The 21,523-nt window shown below is 38.9% G+C and overlaps 1 protein-coding gene across 8 annotated transcripts in view; it reads right to left on the bottom strand.

Annotated features, from left to right (window-relative positions):
- USP34 (ubiquitin specific peptidase 34) overlaps positions 1-21,523 on the bottom strand; it is a 234,077-nt gene that overhangs the window by 114,548 nt on the left and 98,006 nt on the right. For 7 of the 8 annotated variants that reach the window (XR_016229347.1, XM_051838286.3, XM_051838300.3 and 4 more), the window contains 10 exons: positions 19,739-19,838; positions 19,451-19,610; positions 16,664-16,790; positions 16,416-16,563; positions 8,481-8,581; positions 8,123-8,332; positions 4,601-4,726; positions 2,617-2,739; positions 2,412-2,495; positions 1,521-1,607 (listed from right to left, as the gene is read on the bottom strand). Coding sequence is in view for 7 of the 8 variants with exons in the window: in XM_051838286.3 (XP_051694246.1) it covers positions 1,521-1,607; positions 2,412-2,495; positions 2,617-2,739; positions 4,601-4,726; positions 8,123-8,332; positions 8,481-8,581; positions 16,416-16,563; positions 16,664-16,790; positions 19,451-19,610; positions 19,739-19,838 (1,266 nt within the window). In the remaining variant the exon portion in view is untranslated. Of the gene's footprint in view, positions 1-1,520; positions 1,608-2,411; positions 2,496-2,616; positions 2,740-4,600; positions 4,727-8,122; positions 8,333-8,480; positions 8,582-16,415; positions 16,564-16,663; positions 16,791-18,855; positions 19,004-19,450; positions 19,611-19,738; positions 19,839-21,523 lie in introns of those variants that run through there. The other variant, XM_089326390.1, reaches the window with a different exon arrangement.

Below are 21,523 nucleotides of genomic sequence, written 5' to 3'. Positions count from 1 at the left end.
CCGCCTGCGGCGCCGGCACCCCAGGTTCTAGTCCTGGTCGGGGTGCTGGATTCTGTCCCGGTTGCTCCTCTTCCAGTCCAGTTCTCCGCTGTGGCCCGGGAAGGCAGTGGAGGATGGCCCAAGTCACTGGGCCCTGCACCCACATGGGAGACCAGGAGGAAGCAACTGGTCTTCACTGGCCATAGTGGCCATCTGGGGGGTGAACCAATGGAAGGAAGACCTTTCTCTCTCTTATTGTCTAACTCTGCCTGTCAAAAAACAAAAACAAAAACAAAAGTGGAGCAGCCAGGACCAGAACCTGCACCCAAATGGGATGCTGGCGCTTTAGGCCAGGGCATTAACCCGTTGCACCACAGCGCCGTCCCCCAGAGGCTTACTTTCAACTGATGTATTTGTATTGATCTCACTGCAGATCAGAAATAAGGGTCTGGAAACATTTTTTAAACATCATCACTATAAAGGAAGAAAGGGTCAAAACAAAATGAAACAAGTAAAACAAAGAATGTTTCTGGGGCCAAAACTGTCGCCAGTGGGTTTAGTCTTATGTTGCAATGCCATTATTCCACACAGGAGCACTGAATTGAATCCCAGTGTACCCACTTCCAAACCAGCTCCCTGCTAATACATCCAGAAAAGCCCATGTACTAGGGCCCTTGCCACCCATGTGGAGAGACTCAAATGCTGGTCTGAGCTCCTGGCTTCAGCCTGGCCCAACCCTGGCTGTTGCAGCCATTTGGGAGTAAACCTGTGGATGGGAGATATCTCTTTCTGCCTTCCCCTTTCAAATAAAATAAATCTTTAAAAAATGTTTTCAAAAAGTTAGAGCATAAACCAATTTCTAGCTGCAAGCAAGATATAAGACTACAAAAGTAATAAATAATTTATCTATAGGAGAAAAATTTAATAAAATTACCCATGGTTCAGAATAACAAATCACAGCAATTCAGAATTTTTACAATTGGCATAAAGAAATTTCATTCCATAATATTTATCAAACTCTATTTTATTTTCTCTCTATTATATGCTATTCTCTATTAAAATGAATATATAATAGAAAGGTACTCTTGCTAATAGAAATGAAGAGCAGGGCTGGGGCTGTGGCACAGCAGGTTAAAACCCCTGGCTGTAGCGTCAGGATCCCATATGGGTCTGGTTCTAGTTCTAGCTGCTCCACTTCCAATCTAGCTCCCTATCAATGCGCCTGGGAAGCAGCAGAGGATGGCCCAAGTCCTTGGACCCCTACATCCATGTGGGATACCTGGAAGAAGCTCCTGGCTCTTGGCTTAAGATCAGCTCAGCCGCAGCCACTCCAGACATTTGAGGAGTGGATCAGCAGATAAAAGACCTCTCTCTTTCTCTGTCTCTACCTCTCTCTAACTCTTTCAAATAAAGTAAATCTTTCAAAAAAAAGTTCACAAAAACATATACTTTGTAAATGTCAACAAAAATTTTTTTAAAAAATGGAAGGGCTTGCAACTAATAAACATAGCAATCAGTTGGCATAGTGAATATTCACTTACCACAGTCCAAGATTCCTGCTCTTTAGGCTCTAGAATTCCAGAATTAAAGATTTCTAGTAACTGTTGAAGCCCTCCAGCAGCAACAAACTGTCAACAATTGTGAGATTAATGGTGAGAGAAAAGCAGCAGTAAAATGCAATGATAATCTGCTTCTTGATTTGGTATCTGATTATATGTAAAATACCAGATCTTTCATCTAGAAAATCATTCTGATTCAATTATTGAAATAGCATAAAAAAAACAAAGCCTACTTTTAATTATTTTTTAAAAATACTTGTATAAGTCCATAAACATATGCTTATATTCCATTAGGAATCCCAGACACCAGGATACTCTAACACCTTTCAATTGGGGACTAGGGAAGATCAGTATTAGAAACAGAAGTGTCAAAGCATTCCAGAAGCTCAGTTTACATTACTGTGATTTAGGGGCCCACGTTCTGGCACAGCACGTTAAGCCAACGCCTGTGATGCTGGCATTCCATATGAGTGCCACTTTGAGCCCCAGCTCCTCTGCTTCTGATCAACCACCCTGATAATGTACACCTGGGAAAGCAGGAGAAAACGGGCGAGTACTTAAAACCCTTCCATTCACACAGGAGACCCTGATGGAGTTCTTGGCTTCTGACCTCCATCAGGCCACTGTGGCTATTTGGGGAGGTAAACAGCAGATGGAAAATCTGTCTGTACCACCTTCTCTCCTTTTCTCTACACCACCCTCTCTGTAACTCTGCTTTTCAAATAAATAAATCTTAAAAAAAATTACTGTGATTTTGAGTAAAATGGAATTTTTAAACTACAATTTATTTTCATATAAAGAACAGTGATATGAATTCTGGAAAACTAGAAAAATTATTTTTATCAATACATGGAAAAACAAATATAATCAAACCTTGCAACTCCAGGAATTTTTACTATTTTCTACTTGATCCTCACTTGAATCATCGGAATCTGGATAAAGATCACTGTAACTTCCCTGTGGGAAGGGCAAAAAATAAGTGCGGCAGAAAGAAAATTATAGAATGAAAAGACAATATACTTTTTATGTATTCTCCAGAGAGAATACAAACATTTAATGATAATAAAAAGGAAATTACCGTTGACTCTCTCCTTATTCGTCTGTTAGGTTTTCCCAGTGCTTCAATAATTTCCAGAGCATACAACAGCTTGTGGGCACTCTTAATTTTGAGAAGTTCTTTCCAATTAAGTCCATCATTACTCTTAATAAAAGAAAAACACCAAGTTTCACTGACACTACACAAAAAATATATGATTTGTACTACTGGTATGTTTAAAATACCAATTACTCATCAAATTTTAATAAAATAAATATACAAACAGTAGCATTGATGTATAATTTATTAACTTTCAAAACAGATGAAGGCATTTACCACCGTTCCCAATGAAATAATCACAGTCTAACTGTACTTTTAAAATATGGATTAACTAGTTAAATGTCTATATTTAATATATTAATACGCTACATATTAAAAACTTATATGGAAATGAACAGATTTAGAACCACTGCTATTTTCTACTGTAAACTTATGAAACATAATTGACAACACTCATCTTTGAAATGTTACAAGAATTACTCTGAGTCATCGTTAATCATTTTCTAGAGTCCATCTTTTATCACTTTTAAGTCATGAGATATAGAACCTTCTGTAATTTAATGGTAGTGCTCTAAATCATAAATGATAATTAGCATATTAGGACATTTGTTTTTCCATTCATTCTATAGGAGTTTTACTGGATTACTCCACAAAACACATACACACACACACATCTTATCACATGTAAGGAAGAGAGTGCAGATTGGTACCTCCTCACATGGGGCACCAAATGTGAGAAAAAGAGGGCAGCAATGAGGAGGCAGGGTACTCAGTCCCACCCCATTCCACCTAAGATATAAAAAAGCCCAGTCCCTGGAGGCTGGGTCCTCTGCCAGGTGTTCGGTCGTGTATGCTAGCAGTTGGTCGACCTCTGTGAGTTTATTTTCTCTGAATAAATTCAGTCTGGCTGCAAATTCGCACACTGCCTCCTCTCTATGCTGCCTTCTTTTCCTTACATTTGGTGCCTGGTATGAGGAGGCTCCACTCTGCAATATTTTCCTTGCATTACATGGCTTTAAAAAAAGTTTTTACTTTTATAGATGCCTTTACAAATGTATCCAACACTTATTGATATGAGAGGATGTCCCTATGGAAAAATTATCAAAAATGAGAATAGAATAGTTTTAAAAGTTAATGGAAAAATGGAACTAGAAGTTGATTGTGGGGCCAGCACTGTGGATTAGTAAGTTAAGCCTTCCCCTGCAGCGAGAGCATCCCATATGGGCACTGGTTCGTGTCCTCGCTACTCTTCTTCTGATTCAGCTCTCCGTTAATGGCCTGGGAAAGTAGTGGGCTCCTGCACCCACATGGGAGACCCAGAAGAAGCTCCAGGCTTCGGATCAACCCAGGTCTGGCCATTGTGGCCATTTGGAGAGTGAACCAGCAGATGGAAGACTTCTGTGTCTCTCCCTCTCTATATTTGGAAAAAGAAAAAAGTTTTGGTATAAAAATTTTTGGAAATCTAGCTTCTTTATAATATATATTTTTCATTGACTTTTTGGAGATCCATTGTATATTAAATTTTTTGCCTCATTTCCCCCATATTAAGTCAGTTTTCACTTAATTTTAAGCATCCCAACCAAGAACTGACACATCATTTCATCTCAGTGTATTTTCTCATATTACTTTTTCTAACAGAAAGTAGAGAAATACTCAAAACATAAAGTAATTTGAACAAACTATTATAAAAACAAATCCTATGTGAAATCTCAGTATCTTCTTTAAAAACAAATGCAAATTCTAATTTTCTAAAGATAATTTTAGAAAACACTTGCCTTGTATTTTGCCAATATTTTTATTCAACCTTACTATAAACAAATGATTATGATAAAATGGTACATTTCAAATTTATTGAAGGTATATGGGAAATATATAAGAAAAAGGTCAATAGGCAATTTCATTTACTGCCAATAGGAATGTCAACCAGCAACACACTCCAGGAGACTAAATGGCCTTATGGGCTCACCTGTTCATCTGAGATGTTCTGGAATGCCATCAACATGTTAGGACACGTAGGAAGAAGCATCAGTAGCTCCCAGACACGCCTAGACAAATTTTCTGCATGAAGATGAAGTTCTTCACATCTTAAACTCTACACAAATAAGAACAACTACTTTACCAATACAGATCAGAATAAAAAAGTTTAACTTAAAAGTTCGACATTTTTGCATAAAATCCTTTTACTTAACTTTACTTAATTTTTAGGTTTCCTTTGTGACAAAACATATCACATGTTAATAGAATTTATTCAACAAAAGAGAAATTTTATTATTAACATTTCTGAAATAAACTTTTCTCTGGGGAAGTTCACTTTCCTCAGAAAACTGTTCAGAGAGATGTGGAAAAATCTGTTTCATATGGACACTTAAATAAATCTCAGCACAACTGTCATCTACTTCCTATATATAGGTCACTTTGTTTTTGTTTTTGTTTTTGACAGGCAGAGTGGACAGTGAGAGAGAGAGACAGAGAGAAAGGTCTTCCTTTGCCGTTGGTTCACCCTCCAATGGCCGCCACACTGCGCTGATCCAAAAGAAGGAGCCAGGTGCTTCTCCTGGTCTCCCATGCGGGTGCAGGGCCCAAGCACTTGGGCCATCCTCCACTGCCTTCCCGGGCCACAGCAGAGAGCCGGACTGGAAGAGGAGCAACCGGGACTAGAACCCAGTGCCCAAATGGAATGCTGGTGCCACAGGTGGAGGATTAACCGAGTGAGCCACGGCGCCAGCCCCAATACCCATCTTTTTTAAAAGACTAAGCTCCACAAAAAAAAAATGGATTTTGATGGGGAAAAAAAGTCCTACTAGTTTGCATCACTAGGCTCTATTGTTAACTGAAAGGCACTTCAGAAGGACATACACAGTAAAGGTCCTTTATTATTATTATTATCATTATTATTATTTGAAAACTCCCATCAGGAGTTATCTTGTTCAAAAAATTCCCATTTTCAGCCACAGTACTGCTATAAAAAAAGATTCAATAAAATGCTAAATTAAGGAAATGTTTCCCCTCTGGTTTAGGGTTCACTCAGTCTAGGGCTTATTAACTGGTCTCCTTATCTCAGTCTTTGTTTCCTGTAATACATTCTCCATACTACCATCTAAACCTTGTTGCTAAAACCATGAAAAAGATCTTACACTGTTGTTCATATCATGATGACATCAATCCATTTTACAAAGAATAAAAATCATATAACGTTCCTTTGTGCTACAAGTTTAAAACTCCCTTTATCTGTTTTTTTTTTTTTTTTTTTAAGAGCTATTTATTTAAAAAGAGTAGTGACAAGGGAGATCTTCTACATGCTATTTTATGTCCCAAACGGTAGAAACAGCTAGGTAAGGACCAAATGGTAGCCAGGAGCCAGGAACTCCATCTTGGTCTCCCACATGGGTGACAGCAACTCAAGTACTTGGGCCATCTAACATTGCCTTCCCAGGAGCATTAGCAGAAAGCTGGATAAGAAGCCAAGTAACTAGAACTTAAACCAGCAATTTGATATGGGATATTGGTGTCACAAGAGCAGCTGAACCCACTGTACCACAAGACTGGTCCCTTGTCTGTGATTTTTAATTACAATGAGCTCAAACCCCATGAAACATGCCATTCACTTTTCTGTATTCTGAAACATTATCAGAACTGGATCTAATTTAAGCAATTTCCCTTTCACAAAATATTCTCCAAGTATTTGTTCACTCCCCCATGTCCTCTTAACACTGCACAGAAAAACAACATCCTCATGATAACCAGGGAGTTTTCTTTTTAAAATGCCAACAGAGTGCTGATGTGAAGGAAAAGCTCAGATAGTACATGTGGCATGAAATAAAAGAGGTGAGCAAACAGAGTTTCATGGGTACCTCTTAACGATTACACTACTTGGAAACTATGCTATAGGACAGAGGACTCAAACAACAGCTATCATGATTATAAGTGATCAAAAACACAATCAAAGACATGGAAAATACACCTACTCTTCTAAAGGAAAAAAAAAGAACAGCAGCTTAACAAAGAAAAAAAGACATGAAAGCACGATCATTTTATATGTCATGCAATCTCCAAACTGTGCTTCACTGGATAAGATATATGAACAAACAAGATTTTTTAAAGGCATTTTTTAAAAAGCCAGTGGACTGAAAATGACTCCTTTAGATAACGTTAAGCATTCTTGACTTTAAGTACCAACATTCTAATGGAAACCCATCAACTTTCTTCTCTAAAACAAACCACTTTCCTCAGCTCCAAATTTATATAGCCAACTGTTTCTTGACATCTATACTTGAGGTCCCTTTAACACCTTAGAAAGATGTCCTTCATCTGAGATGGAGCTACCCAGCTGTTCAAGCCATCTCTGTGTTTGTCTTCCCCTCTTTGAATACCCCTAATTCAATCCACTAGACCAATTAACACTATTCCAACCTGGTACCCACTTTATTTCCACAGCTACTACTCTAGTACTCTAGGGCACTGTGACCTCCTTCCTGGACTAGTACATTACTTTCTCTACTGCTTTTGTTACTTTTGCCAAACAAATCTACCAGGTATGGTAGATTAAATGCTGTACACTTTCAGTAAAACGGAAATGGCTCTCCAGTCCACAAGTCTTACATCTTTTCACTCTACCTTTTTTTTGATAGGCAGAGTTAGAGAAAGAGAGAGAGAGAGAATGAATCTTCCTTCCATTGGTTCACCCCCCCAAATGGCCACTACAGTTGGAGCTACACTGATCCAAAGCCAGGAGCCAGATGCTTCCTCTTGATCTCCCAAGTGGGTGCAGTGCCCAAGCACTTGGGCCATCCTCCACTGCCTTCCTGGGCCACAGCAGAAGCTGGACTGGAAGAGGAGCAACCGGGACAGAATCTGGCGCCCCAACCGGGACTAGAACCTGGGGTGCTGGTGCCACCGGCGGAGGATTAGCCAAGTGAACTGTGGCACCGGACACTCTACCTTTCTAACACCTCAGTGCTACATTCTACACTCCCATCAGCTTCCTTATTCTACCCACTAATTCTCTAACAATTTCTAGATCTGCCAAACACCTTTTATCCAGGGCTTCAAGAACCAAATTACTATATCCAAGACATTATTCATTCTTTTAACTGACTGTTCTTCATACTTCTGGATCAGACCTCTAGACAAACGAAGATAGAAATGGGTCTCTTGTCAACCTATAATCCTCCAATAATATAGCAGGGCATGTTTCAAAGGTAGCACTTGCCTTATATGAAGCTACTTCTCTGTTACTTAACTTAAAACTTTCATCTGTTAATTACCTGTCTCCTACACTAGATTCAATAAAGGCTGAAACTGTATTTAATCATCCTTGTAAAACAATACTTGACTAAAACCATATGTATAGATCATATTAGGCATTTAAATAGGTAATAAATGAATAAATGAGTGCCTAAGTTTTATTCTTCTTAAGAGGTTACTGAGAAAATTCCCCACTCAACAAAAAGACAAATAAGATGTTTAAAATGAAATCTGATATAGTCACCTCACTATTTTCCACTGCAACTTTCCCTGATGGTGGTTTAAATGATGCAAGCATCTCTAATAAGTCAAACAGAGTAGTTAAATGAGGTTCTTGTAAAAGCAAAAGCATCGGAATGTTATCCTTCTGGGGAGGTGGCAAGCAAGATGCTGGCAGCTGAACACCTTCCCCTTTCCGTTCTCTCCTGGGTGCACCCAAAGATACAAACACCATCTGTAAAAATACCACAAACAGGAACAACGACAACAAATTACATATATTTAGTTTAGTTCAATAAAACAATAAATACACTTTAGATGAATTCACTTATAATTTTTATCTAACAGCAAAATAGAAATGAAACCATAATTTAAGTATGTACCTGCATATCCTTAAAACCAAGCTCATGAAGTGCTTTTTCATCATAATCGGTTGTTAACTCATGTCCAGATGAAATCATCCTAACAGGTCCCATGAGGCCTCCTGAAAGACAGCAAAATACAAGTCAACTTGTTTTAAGAGTTAACATACTAGCTGACAAGAACAATTAAGTCCATTGTATGTTGAACTTAAATGTAAATCTCAAAAGAGAGGTAGAGACAGAACTAAGCACACTTCCTGCTTACTTTCTATGGTCTAAGGTTAGCTTTAGGAAGAAAACATTACAAGAAAATTCTCTTTCAGTACAATTTTTTTTTAAAGTCAGAGTTACACACAGAGAGAAGGAGAAGCAGAGAGAGAGAGGGAGAAGGAAAAGGAGGGAGGGAGGGAGAGGGAGAGAGAGAGAGAGAGTGAGTGAGTCTTCCATCTGCTGGTTCACTCCGCAACTGGCCTCAACGGCCAGAGCTGTGCTAATCCTAAGCCGGAAGCCAGAAGCTTCTTCCGGGTCTCCCATATGGGTGCAGGGGCCAAAGGACTTGGGCCATCTTCTACCGCTTTCCTAGGCCATAGCAGGGAGCAGGATGGGAAGTGGAGCAGTTGAGACTCGAACCACCACACATATAGGATGTCAGCACAGGAGGCGGCAGCTTTCCCGCTATGCCACATTATTGGCCCCCTTTCAGTACAATTATAACTAGATCAATTCTAGTTAACAAGATGAAAAATGCTGTAAGTGAAAAACATTCTAGGAGCTTTCTAAGAACTTACTGTGTTACCCCAGCAGTACACAATCTTTAATGCCCAAGCTACACAAGAAAAGCACTGTTTTTGGGAGCTAGCAATGAGACATAGAAGAAGCTCCTGGCTTTGGATCAGCCTAAATGTGCCTTAGCACCGATTTGGGTAGTGAACCAGCAGATGGGAGATTCTCTCTCGTTCTCTCTCTATATCTCTGCTTTTAAAATAAATAAATGAATCTTAAAAATGTATTCATAATGATTGATTTCCTTCTCCCCTAGTATTATCCACCAAAACAAAATAAAATATGGAAATTAGGAGCAGGGAGAGGGAACTTAACCTAGAGACATAAATCAGCTATAACCTTATACATCTATTAGCTCAATGAATAAACAATTATAATTTTAAAATGTTAAACAGCTAGCATAAATATTCCACTTATTACACTTTTCAGCATTCTACCCCAAAATTTTAATAATACTCATTCATACAGATAACTTCAGAATAATTTTACAAATTTTAAACAAAAATTCCATTGGAATATTGAAATATCGCCTGGCGCCACGGTTCACTAGGCTAATCCTCCGCCTGCAGCGCCGACAGTTCTAGTCCCCGTTGGAGCGCCACGATCTGTCCCGGTTGCTCCTCTTCCAGTCCAGCTCTCTGCTGTGGCCCAGGAGGGCAGTGGAGGATGGCCCAAGTGCTTGGGCCCTGCACCCGCATGGGAGACCAGGAGGAAGCACCTGGCTCCTGGCGTCGGATTGGCGCAGTGCACCACACCGACCGTAGTAGCAGCCATTTGGGAGGTGAACCAATGGAAAGGAAGACCTTTCTCTCTGTTTCTCTCTATCACACTCTCTCACACTATCTCTGCCTGTCAAAAAAAAAATATATATATATAAATTTACTTAATTTCTCTACAATATTTTATACACAGACACGATGCCAATCTCCATTTATTAGACTGCTCATTTACATCTCAAAAAATTTTTCATATACTCATATTTGAAAAAGAGCCCACATGTTCATATTAACTATAATCGTGTTCTCTCGTCTAAGAGTTATACTTCATATATTTATTAAAATTGCTTTGTACAATACAATAGTAAATGAAAAACTCTTGGAGAGAATTCATATTATACTTCAAAAAGTCCATGTAAAAATAGAATTAAAGTGTGAGGCTTTTTTTGCTTCATAGTTGACTCTGTACACTAATTGAGTATGCATGATTCTTTTTTTTTTTTTCAACAGGGAACTGAGACAATCAGTTGCATACTGAGGATTATGAACTCCATCCGAAGTGAGATAGGCCTATACTTTTGAGTGTTTAATATACACTACAATCTGTGTGCTAAACACTTCACACTGATTCCTAATCACCAAGAGTATAGTTATCAGGAGCTGGAACCTTTGGGGAGAGTGGGTGATGATGGCTCAGCCTCGATGAATGGGATTAGTGGCCTTATAAAAGAGGTTTAAGGGAGTATGAGGACAAAATAAGGAAGTATCAACACTTCAAACTCAATCTGCTGGCACCTTAAGTGGTAGACTTCTCAACCTCCAAAACTCTGATAAATGAACTTCTGTCTCATAAACAAAAGACAGTTTTTGATTTTCTGTTACAGCAGCCTGAATGGACTGTGACAACAAGTTAATGTTGATTAAAATAGTTGACAAGGATTGCACACAATAAATTGATCTAATTTCTTTTCCATTTTTTTTAAAACAAAGATTTATTTATTTGTTTGAAAGGCAGAGTTTTGCAGAAGAGAAGAGACAGAATAAAAGAGATCTTCCATTAGCTGGTCCACAAAAAAGACAGCAGCAATGGGTGGGGCTGGGCCAGATTAAGGCCAGGAGTAAGGAGCTTCTTCCGGGTCTTCCATATGGATGGCAGGGGCCCAAGCACCTGGGCTATCTCCTGCTGCTTTTCCCAGACCACCAGGAGGGAGTTGGATAGGAAGTAGAGCAGCCTACACACAAACCAGCACCCATACAGAATGTCAGCATTGTAAGCCAGTTTTACCCCACTATGATACAACCTAAGCCCCTCATTTACATTTTTTAAAGTTTCTTGTTTAATCTTTTCTTTTTCTTTTTCTTTTTTTGGCAGGCAGAGTGGACGGTGAGAAAGAGAGACAGAGAGAAAGGTCTTCCTTTGCTGTTGGTTCACCCTCCAATGGCCGCCGCAGCCGGCGCACTGCGCTGATCCGATGGCAGGAGCCAGGTGCTTCTCCTGGTCTCCCATGGGGTGCAGGGCCCAAGCACATGGGCCATCCTCCACTGCACTCCCTGGCCACAGCAGAGAGCTAGCCTGGAAGAGGGGCAACTGGGACAGAATCCGGCGCCCCGACCGGGACTAGAATCCGGTGTGCCGGCGCCGCAAGGCGGAGAATTAGCCTAGTGAGCCCCAGCGCCGGCCTCTTGTTTAATCTTAAAAACTGACTATTCCTGGGGCCAGTCCTGGCTTGAAGTACTGGCATCCCATATGGGTGCTGCTTCTGGTCCTGGCTGATCCTCTTCCAATCCAGCTCTCTACTAATGAGCCTAGGAAAGCAGTGGAGGATGGCCCAACTTCTTGGGCCCCTGTGCCCACGGGGGAGACCAGGAAGAAGCTCCTGGCTCCTGGTTTCCAATCAGCCCAGCTCCAGCCATTGCGGTCATCTGGGAGTGAGCCAGCGGATGGAAGACTTTCCTATTTGTCTCTACCTCTCTCTGTAACTGTCTTTCAAATTAATAAAATACATCTTTAAAAAAAAATAAAACCTGGGCCGTTGCCGTGGCTCACTAGTCTAATCCTCCACCTGCAGCGCTGGCATCCCGAGTTCAAAGTCCTGGTTGGGGCGCCAGGTACTAGTCCCGGTTGCTCTTCTTCCAGTCCAGGTCAGCTCTCTGCTGTGGCCTGGGAGGGCAGCAGAGGATGGCCCAAGTACTTGGGTCCCTGCACCCACATGGGAGACCAGGAGAAGTACCCGGTTCCTGGCTTCAGATTGGCGCAGCGCTAGCCATAGCGGCCATTAGGGGAGTGAACTAACTGAAGGAGGACCTTTCTCTCTGTCTCTCAGTGTCTATAACTCTGTCTGGCTAAGTAAATACATAAATAAAGACTATTCCTTCACAGTAATGAAAAGAATTCTTGTCTGTTAAAAAAAAATGACAACTTTAACATATCAAATGCTTCAAAATAAAAACAGGGAAATCAATTTTAAAATTCTTGGGTTATAATGTCATACTGAACAAAACACACATTTTGTTTCTACTCTGAGAAATCCAAACCCATGAGTTACATAAACCTTTGATCTTCATAAAGTTAGTTGCCTCAGGTATTCACTGCCGTAATAAAAAACTGATAATACACTTAAAATTCTACATCCAGTGCAATTCTTCAAAAATGAACACAGAATATTTGTCCAGATACACACATACACATGGACAAAATCCATCACCTGACCATCTGCAGTACAAAGCTGGCGCTTTTAACATTTTTTTTTTTAATTTATCTGAGAGCAAGAACACACACACCGCTTCATTCACCAGATACATCTAACAGCTAGTCCTCAACCAAGCCAAAGCCAGGATCCCAGAATACATTTAAAATTTCCAGGTGTATAGCAGATCCAAGTACTTGAGCCATCATCAGCTGTTTTCCAGAGTGCACATCAGCAGGAAGCTGGAATCAGGAGTAGAGCCGGGACTCCTGGATTCAGCCTGGCCTAGCAATGGCAATTACAGGCATGTGGGGGAGTGAACCAGTGGATGGAAGATCTCAGTCTCTGCCTTTCAAATAAAGTGAAAATAATAAATATGTATTTCTTAAAAAGATAAATTTATTGAAGCTGGTATTGTGGCACACACCAAGCTGCCACATGCAACACTGTCATCCCACAGTAGAATGAGATTTTGAGACCTAGCTTTTTTGTTTCCAATCCAGATTCCTGCTAACATACCTAGGAAAGCAGTGAAAGATGACGCACTCACTTGGGTCCCTAACACCCATATGGGAAACCTGGTTGGAGTTCTGGCTCCTGGCTTCAGCCTGGTATAGACCTGGCTATTGTGACCATTTGGGGAGTGAGCCACTGGATCAAGATTTCTCTTTGTCACTCCCTCTTTCTCTGTAGCTATGCCTTTCAAAATAAATAAATTGGAAAAAAAGGGGGGGGATTTATTTCAGTGCAAAAAAACTGAAAAAAAAAAAAAAAACCCACATGTATATGAGGTATCTTCAAAAAGTTTATGAAAAATGTATATTAGAAAAAAACATACACAGGTTTAAAGAAATTTTGCACCAAAATAAACATCTTTTAAGGCCATTCTCCATTAACTTTTTAAAGTACCTTCATGTGTGGCAGAAGAGATAAAGGAAGATAGGGCAAACAGAAAAAAATTATTTAATATAATCAAATGTATGTAACTGGGGGTAGGCATTTTGCACAGAATTAAAACATCTCTATGGGAGCCAAAAACAAATCCAAGCACTCCATTTTATACTTCAGATTCCTGCTAATGTGCACACTGTGCTACAGCAGATAATGGATCAAGTAGTCAGTTAGGTCACTGCCACCAATGTGGGTAACCTGAACTTGAGTTACATGCTTCTGCTTTTGCCTGGCCCAGCCACAGTTGTTAGATGCATCTAGAGAGTGAAAGTGGATAGAAAAGTTCTGTCTCACACTCTCTGCATTTCAGATAAATTTTTTTTTAATTTTCTTTAAGCAATCTTTTTTTTTTTTTTAATTTGATGGAATTGGACAGTGAGAGAGTGAGAGAGAGAGAGAGAGAGAGAGAGAGAGAGAGAGAAACAGAAAGGTCTTCCTTCTGTCGGTTCACCCCCAAATGGCCGCTACGGCCAGTGCTACGCCAATCCGAAGCCAGGAGTCAGGTGCTTCCTCCTGGTCTTCCATGTGAGTGCAGGCACCCAAGCACTTGGGCCATCCTCCACTGCCTTCCCAGGCCACAGCAGAGAGCTGGACTGGAAGAGGTGCAACCGGGACTAGAACCCGGAGCCCATATGGGATGCCGGCGCCACAGGTAGAGAGGATTAACCAAGTGAGCCACGGCGCCGGCTCCTTTTTTTTTTTAAATCAGATAAATTTTTTCACAAAAATTTGTTTTATTTATTTAAAAGGCATAGTTTACAGAGATGGAAGGCAGACAGAAATCTTCCATCTGCTAGTTTACTCCCCATTTAAAAGGCCACAATGGCCAGGGTTGGGCCAGATGGAGCTTAGGAGTCAGGAGCTTCCTCCAGGTCTCCCAGGCACATCAGCAGGGTGCTGGATTGGAAGTGGAGCAGCCAGGACTCAAACTGGTGTCCGTGTGGGATGCCAGCAAGGCAGGCAGCAGCTTTACCTTCTATGCCACAACACCAGCCCCAAAAATAAATTCTTAAAAAAGTAAGATTCTAAAGCAAAACTGCCTAAACAAGAATTAAAAAATGAAGCTGGCGCTGTGGCTCAATAGGCTAATCCTCTGCCTTGTGGCGCCGGCACACCGGGTTCTAGTCCCGGTCGGGGCACCGGATTCTGTCACGGTTGCTCCTCTTCCAGGCCAGCTCTCTGCTGTGGCCAGGGAGTGCAGTGGAGGATGGCCCAAGTCCTTGGGCCCTGCACCCGCATGGGAGACCAGGAGAAGCACCTGGCTCCTGCCTTCGGATCAGCGCAATGTGCCGGCCGCAGCGCGCCGGCAGCGGTGGCCATTGGAGGGTGAACCAACAGCAAAGGAAGACCTTTCTCTCTGTCTCTCTCTCTCACTGTCCACTCTGCCTGTCAAAAAATAAAAAATAAATTAAAAATAAAAAGAATAAAAAAATGAACATCAAACTAGCTTTTCAAAAGATTTCGCATCATTTTGTACCAAAAATATTAATCATCCATATTTCATCTCAAGCATTTACAGTCATAACATTAGTCCCTTAGTAAAGGACACTGAAGATTATCGCTCTTAATACAGGAGGACCAAGGTCATAAAAAGTACATTTAAGAACTTTTAACATTTTTTTTTTGTTTCTAAACATATTTAAACCAAGCATTCAACATCTGTAATGCTTAGAATTAAAAGTGTTTCCGATTTTGGACATTTTTGGATTTTGGAGTATTTGTATACTCATTATCAGTTCAGCATCCCTAATCTGAATGTCATGGTACAAATCAAGAACTTCTGGACACTGGAGAACCCTGGATTTCAGAGTCACAAAATTCATCCTATTATTACTTCAGACCATTAAATTACAGTGAAAATTAACAGCTTTCATGATTCTTCAATGGTTGTTTCTCTGATAAGTTCTTACTTTATGTACTATGAAAATCCATTAGTCCTAACAAGCATGGAGGACTCCAACATATATTTTAGGCCCATATGAAAATTTTCCTAATATGATACTATTCTGGAAGAATGGAAAGACAGAGAAGTGGTTGAGGGCATACTATTTTCATGTGTTCAGGGAAAACATATCAAAATGGTAGAAATATTGTTTAAAAATAGGATAAACAGTGTATGTGAATATAATATACATAAAATATATTATTATATATATACTCATCAGTAACTCTAAAATTGCTTATGAAATAACTCCACAAAGTTTTTTGATGGCAATATCAAAAGTGTATAAACACAATTTTATGAGAAACAAATGAAGAATGTTTTCAAATAACATCTGAAACAATTCTTAGAAACTTTTTACCTTAAAAAAGAAAAAACAAACAAACAAACAAATAACAACAATGGTAACAGATGGAGAGGTGGGAGGGGGAAACCATAAATATGGTTTGTGAAACTTTAAAGTCACAGTTCAAAGTTGTTACTATCATTTCAATGTTTCTGAATCCTCTAAAAATTCATGTTGAAACTGAATTCCAAATAAAATACTATTTACACGTAGGTCAATAGGGCCTTTTGGGAAGTATTTAGGCCAATGGGGTTTTCCCCACATAAATAGGATCCTGCTTTTAAAAATTAGTTTTACAGAAGAAAACTTGTCCCTTTACACCCTTCTGCCACTTGACGGCACTATCCTGGAAGTAGAGAGCTGGCCTCAACAGATGCCAATGCCATGTGCTTGTATTTCTCAGTCTCCCTAATTGTGACAAGTTTCTGTTTTTAAATTGCTCTGTGGTACTATTACAGCAACACAAAAAGACTAACAGAGTTGTTAGACAACAGGTTCTAGGAAACAAAAAATTTGAACTGTTGGACTTACCAGGAAACTCTCCCTTTCGGCTGCTTTGACCGAACTCCTGAAGTTGAGCTTGTTGATTTATTTGTTCTTTCTGTAAATTTTCATACCAATGAGTTACTTCAGCCCTAAGATCTGCTACCTGGTCACTAGGATACATTTCAATAGTCATCTGAAACATGAGATGCAACCAATTTAAAAATACAAAAAGAACAGATATTTGAACTGGGAAATGTTTTCAATTTGAAAATTAAAACTGTGTAATGAACTACCTTGTCAGGAAGTCCAGCTGGTTGGCATACAACCCGTAGCGGCAGAGACTGTTTATCGCTCAGCGCTTTCAAATGACTACTAATACCAGTGCCTTCAATTTGCCACTGTCTCAGATGATAGGCAAACCTAAAACACAGCAAAGAACACATACAGGAAGGGCATACTTTTAAACCATTTTAATTTACAGAAGGCTTTAATGTTTTACAAACTGGAAAGGTCCCCAAAAGGTACTAGCAACCTTCCATATTACTCTAAAGCATTAATCTAAATTTAGGTCCATTAGATTGACTCAAACTCAAATGTGTAAATATCGTTAAGAGGACCTGACAAAACAATCTCCAGGAAAAACTTCTGAGGAGCTGCAGGAAGGGGAACCATTAACAATAGTTTTTTAAAAGAGGAGGGGTAGAATAGAAGCAGCAGGAGGAATTTCAAAAAATCAATCTGGTAAATGAAATGTACAGCTATCATTCAGAAGAACAAAAAGACAGAAATCTCTTTCAGAGACAGCAATATATTCTAGTAAAAACATGATCCAGCCCAACAACATCTGAGAGTTGGTTTCATTCTGCTAAAGTCATAAATTAAAGAGAGTCCTACTACAAAGAAAGGAGGCATCTAGTAGGATTCTAAATACTTTTCAATTTTCTAACTTGTTTTCAACTGTTGAAGACAGGATCCAGGGTACCTGAATTTAATCAAGCAAAAACTCATGTCTACAACAAAACTCAATTCTGGAACAAAAGGATGAAAAATAAAGAAGTGAATGAGGTATGTCTTATTTCCTAGAAGTGATCCAGTTTCCAGGTTCTATGACGGAAGAAATGGTAGTCTTAAACAAGCTATTGAGTATTTCAAGACAACAGTTTTCCAATCCCAGAACTATCAACATTTTGAGCCCCAATAATTTGTTACTACCAGGCAGCAGCAAGGATGTTTACCATTACCCCTGGTCTCTACCCACCAACACCAACAACATTCCTCGTCCCAAGATGGGATCACCAAAAATTTCTCCGGACATTATCTACGGTGCCCTGGGACGACAATCACTTATGGCTGAGAACCACTATTTTTATAACCTTTAAGTTTTTATACCTTCCCCTTTTTAAAAAGAAAATCTTTTATGACATTATTTACTCTCATAATATAAGAAATGAACAAACACATGAAATACTTATTTTGTTTTTCAGGCTATAAATGTTAGGCAATTTTAAATTAGGAGCAGCATTAAGCACATAAAGCACGTAAGACTGTACAATGATATTGGACAAGAATTTGCACGAGATTACCTAGAGGAATTTTTCAAAACTACTGTTTTACTGTTTAGCTTTTTAAATATTCATTTTTATCCATTTCCTAGTTTCTCTACTAGTCACTGACAAAGTAGTTATTTATATACATTATTTAACATCAACATGAACAAATACAAAGATTTATTTCAAGTAGTCTACAATAAATATTTTAAATAAGCTAGAACAAAATTTATATATCTGAGAAGGGACTTTTAGACTTAAGTTCATTAAACTTACTGAACCCTCAGAAACTAATAAATTTTTAAAGATTTTTTAAATAAGCATTTATTTTAAAATCACTAGTAATAAAATGAAAGGATAAAGGGTCTGAGCCAACAGGATCAGTGTAGATTTTGGGAGCATATGTACCTTATCATTAACAGTAACTGTCTAACAGGAAGACAGCGATTAGAGGAGACTTTCATTTTCTATGCAGTGTTAATGCATAATCTGAATTTTATACTAAACATGTACTGATTTTCTGTTAACTTGAATAAGACATCAAATTTTTCTAACTTTTTTAAGGCAGTAAGAAGTTTCCGTATGAAAACTTCAAGAGTTCCCTTACACATTCTTTAAAAAAAAACCACAAAGAATTATTTAAGAAGAACTGCAACAAATTACAATCAAAATCAAAGAATTTTGCAATGCCCAAATGTTTACAATCATGGAACCATGCTATTTATAAGGAATGTGGAGGATATCTTTATAAATTGGTATTTCCGGATATTTAAATAAAATACCTATAAGTTTCAACTGAATTACTGTTCAATATCAAACTAAGATCTGAAGTTGAAAGAAGTTATTAACAAATTTTTCAACACAGTTCTTAGTACTTTTACAATTACTCATAGTTAATGATCTTTAACAAACAGAATGTCTTAAAACTATCTACTCACCTTTCATATCAGTTGATATATTCATAAATGTTAATTTGCTTTATTTCTGTATTACACAGGGTATGTCTAAATTAATTATACAGATATTCATTAACACAGAATTTTTTGGTCATGTTTCCATGGTAAATGGAAATTCAAAATTAAAATACTGTCTCCTAGTCCAGGAAGAAAAAAAAACAGCAAATGAAACAAATGACTCAACTCGATTCAACTATGAAAGTTATTTGATGTTCTTGGTGAGAATTTTAGTGAAACTTTTTTTAGTGGTGATGTTCTGCCTTTTCAATCATAACTCAAACTTTCTTAGGGATGGAATTCTGTTCAGAGATTTGTATGCTTATTCATGCACATCTGCTGTCTGAGTCTAATGAGTTTTAAAGCTCTGCGATATCTACCAGGAACTTATATTGCCTATTCCAACATTGAAACGGGACATTTTCTAAACAAAAATCATGTCCATTACGGACGGTCCAACTTTGACAAACTACATTTTCCTTGCCCCCAACAAAAACTTCAATTTAATTTTAAGAATACAGTTGAACATGTAAGCAATAAAATTGAAATTCATTTTAATGATAAACTATAAAAAAATTACCTTCTTCGAAATGCTTCCAGATGTGTCTTCAGCATAAGTAGTCCTCTTTCTATAACTGTAAGACTTGAGTGTGATTCCTGTTCAAGACTACTAGAAGCTATCATAAGACTTTCCATGCATTTACTAATAAATTCTTGTTCCTTCTCCAAACCTGTTTTCCCTGAAAGTCAGATGTTTACACATGTATATTAATCTGATGTTCTTGCTTAGCTAAATTAAATTTGAACTGTAACAAAATGTCCTCCCATAGAAACAGTCATCCATTAGATAATATTTCAAATCACTTACCATTAATATAATAGGAGTTAATATACTGGATAGCTGCTCGGCTGACATCACCAGATTGTGCTCTTAAAGCAATACCCCAAAATTGGTCCATACCACATAGCTAAGGAAGAAAAATATGACACCTCTAAGTTTTGTCTGTCATATGATACAACTCATCAGAGAATGTAAGAAGTGGCAGGAACCTAATTAATTTAGCCATCACTGTTACCTCCCAACGTCTACTTTAGCAGGAAGCTGAAGTTGGGACCCAGAGCTGGGATCTGAATCCAAAAATTCTGGGCATCTTAAGCAGCAAATGATGAATGCTTGCTCTTCAATTCTAATAATTTTTTAAAATATTTATTTATTTGAAAGGCAGAGTTACAGAGAGAGAGGCACGGACAGAGGGAAATCTTCCATCCATTAGTTCACTCCCCAGATGTCCACAACAGCCAACACTGGGCTAGGCTGAAGCCAGGAGCCAAGAGCTTCCTCCAAGTCTTCCATGTGGGTAAAGGGGTGCAAGCATTTGTGCATCTTTTGCTGCTTTTCCCAGTACATTATTAGGGAGCTGGATTGGAAGTGGTACAGCTGAGACAAGAACCAGCACCACAATGCTAGCCCCCTTAGTTTCAATCTTGAAAAACACATATTCACAAGGAGCTGACTATATATATAAGTATGCTTAACCCAAAAGTTTTATCTATGTAGTATGAAAAATTCATGTTCCCAAAACACAATACAAGGAATAAAACTAACACATATCTAATACTTCAGACAACAGTCTTTAGATACTTTCACATTCACCTTCATGTATTCACAGAAAATTAAAAAGACAGGCTAACCCAAGTTCTCACTCATATTTATGTTAACAATAAAATGCCAAAAATGGTTCCATTAAAAGCTACAGAAAAAGCAAGGAATGAAAACTCTCAAAAGATGAGCAAAGTGAAGATAACTGTCCAATAGGTGACTCAACAGTTTTAACATTAATATAGTCTACTTAAATACCAGTACTATCCGCTAATTAGAGCATGACTAGTTCTTAACTAAATCAACATCTGTCTAATTTCAAATGTCTGCTTGCCAAACTGAGGCTTTCCACAATGACGATGAAAAATCAGCACCAAAAAGTTAAAATTTAAGGGCCAGCACTGTGGCATAGCGAGTAAAGCCACCGCTTGCAGTGCTGGCAACCCATGTGGGTGCCGGTTCAGGTCCCAGTTCCTATACTTCTGATTCAGCTCTGTTATGGCCTGGGAAAGTGGTGGAGAGTGGCCCAGGTCCTTGGGCCCCTGCACTCACATGGGAGACGCAGTGGAGGCTACTGGCTCCCAGCTTCTGATCGGCCCAGCTCCAGCTGTTGTGACCATCTGGCGAGTCAACCAGCAGATGGAAGACCTCTCTCTCCCTCCCTTCCCCTCCACCCTGCCTCTGCCTCTGCTTCTCTGCCTTTCAAGTAATTAAATAAGATCTTAGGAAAAAAAGCTATGAAAATATAAATTTATATTACAAAACATAAAAACTACTAATAACTAAGTGAAATGTAAAATGAGCAACATTTTCAAATCATAATTTGCATTTGTGTGTGTGTATGTGTGTAGGAGGTGGTCCAAGGATAAAGTATTCAATGATATCTGGCAGCCACCAAACCAGACAAATGTAACTCTAAGCCAAAGACCAGCAATTTGTAAAAGCATTCAGTTAATGAACTCATCCTCATGTCTCAAGGACAAAGATGACTTAGGTACATCCTAATCCAGAACTGAAATTAATAAGGAGAACTCTGGAGCTCAACTGCCAAGA

Source organism: Oryctolagus cuniculus, chromosome 2 (genome assembly GCF_051225735.1).
Source record: "Oryctolagus cuniculus isolate XC-2025 breed Fujian yellow rabbit chromosome 2, ASM5122573v1, whole genome shotgun sequence".
Taxonomy (NCBI): domain Eukaryota; kingdom Metazoa; phylum Chordata; class Mammalia; order Lagomorpha; family Leporidae; genus Oryctolagus; species Oryctolagus cuniculus.
This window is presented reverse-complemented; position numbering and strand designations above follow the sequence as displayed.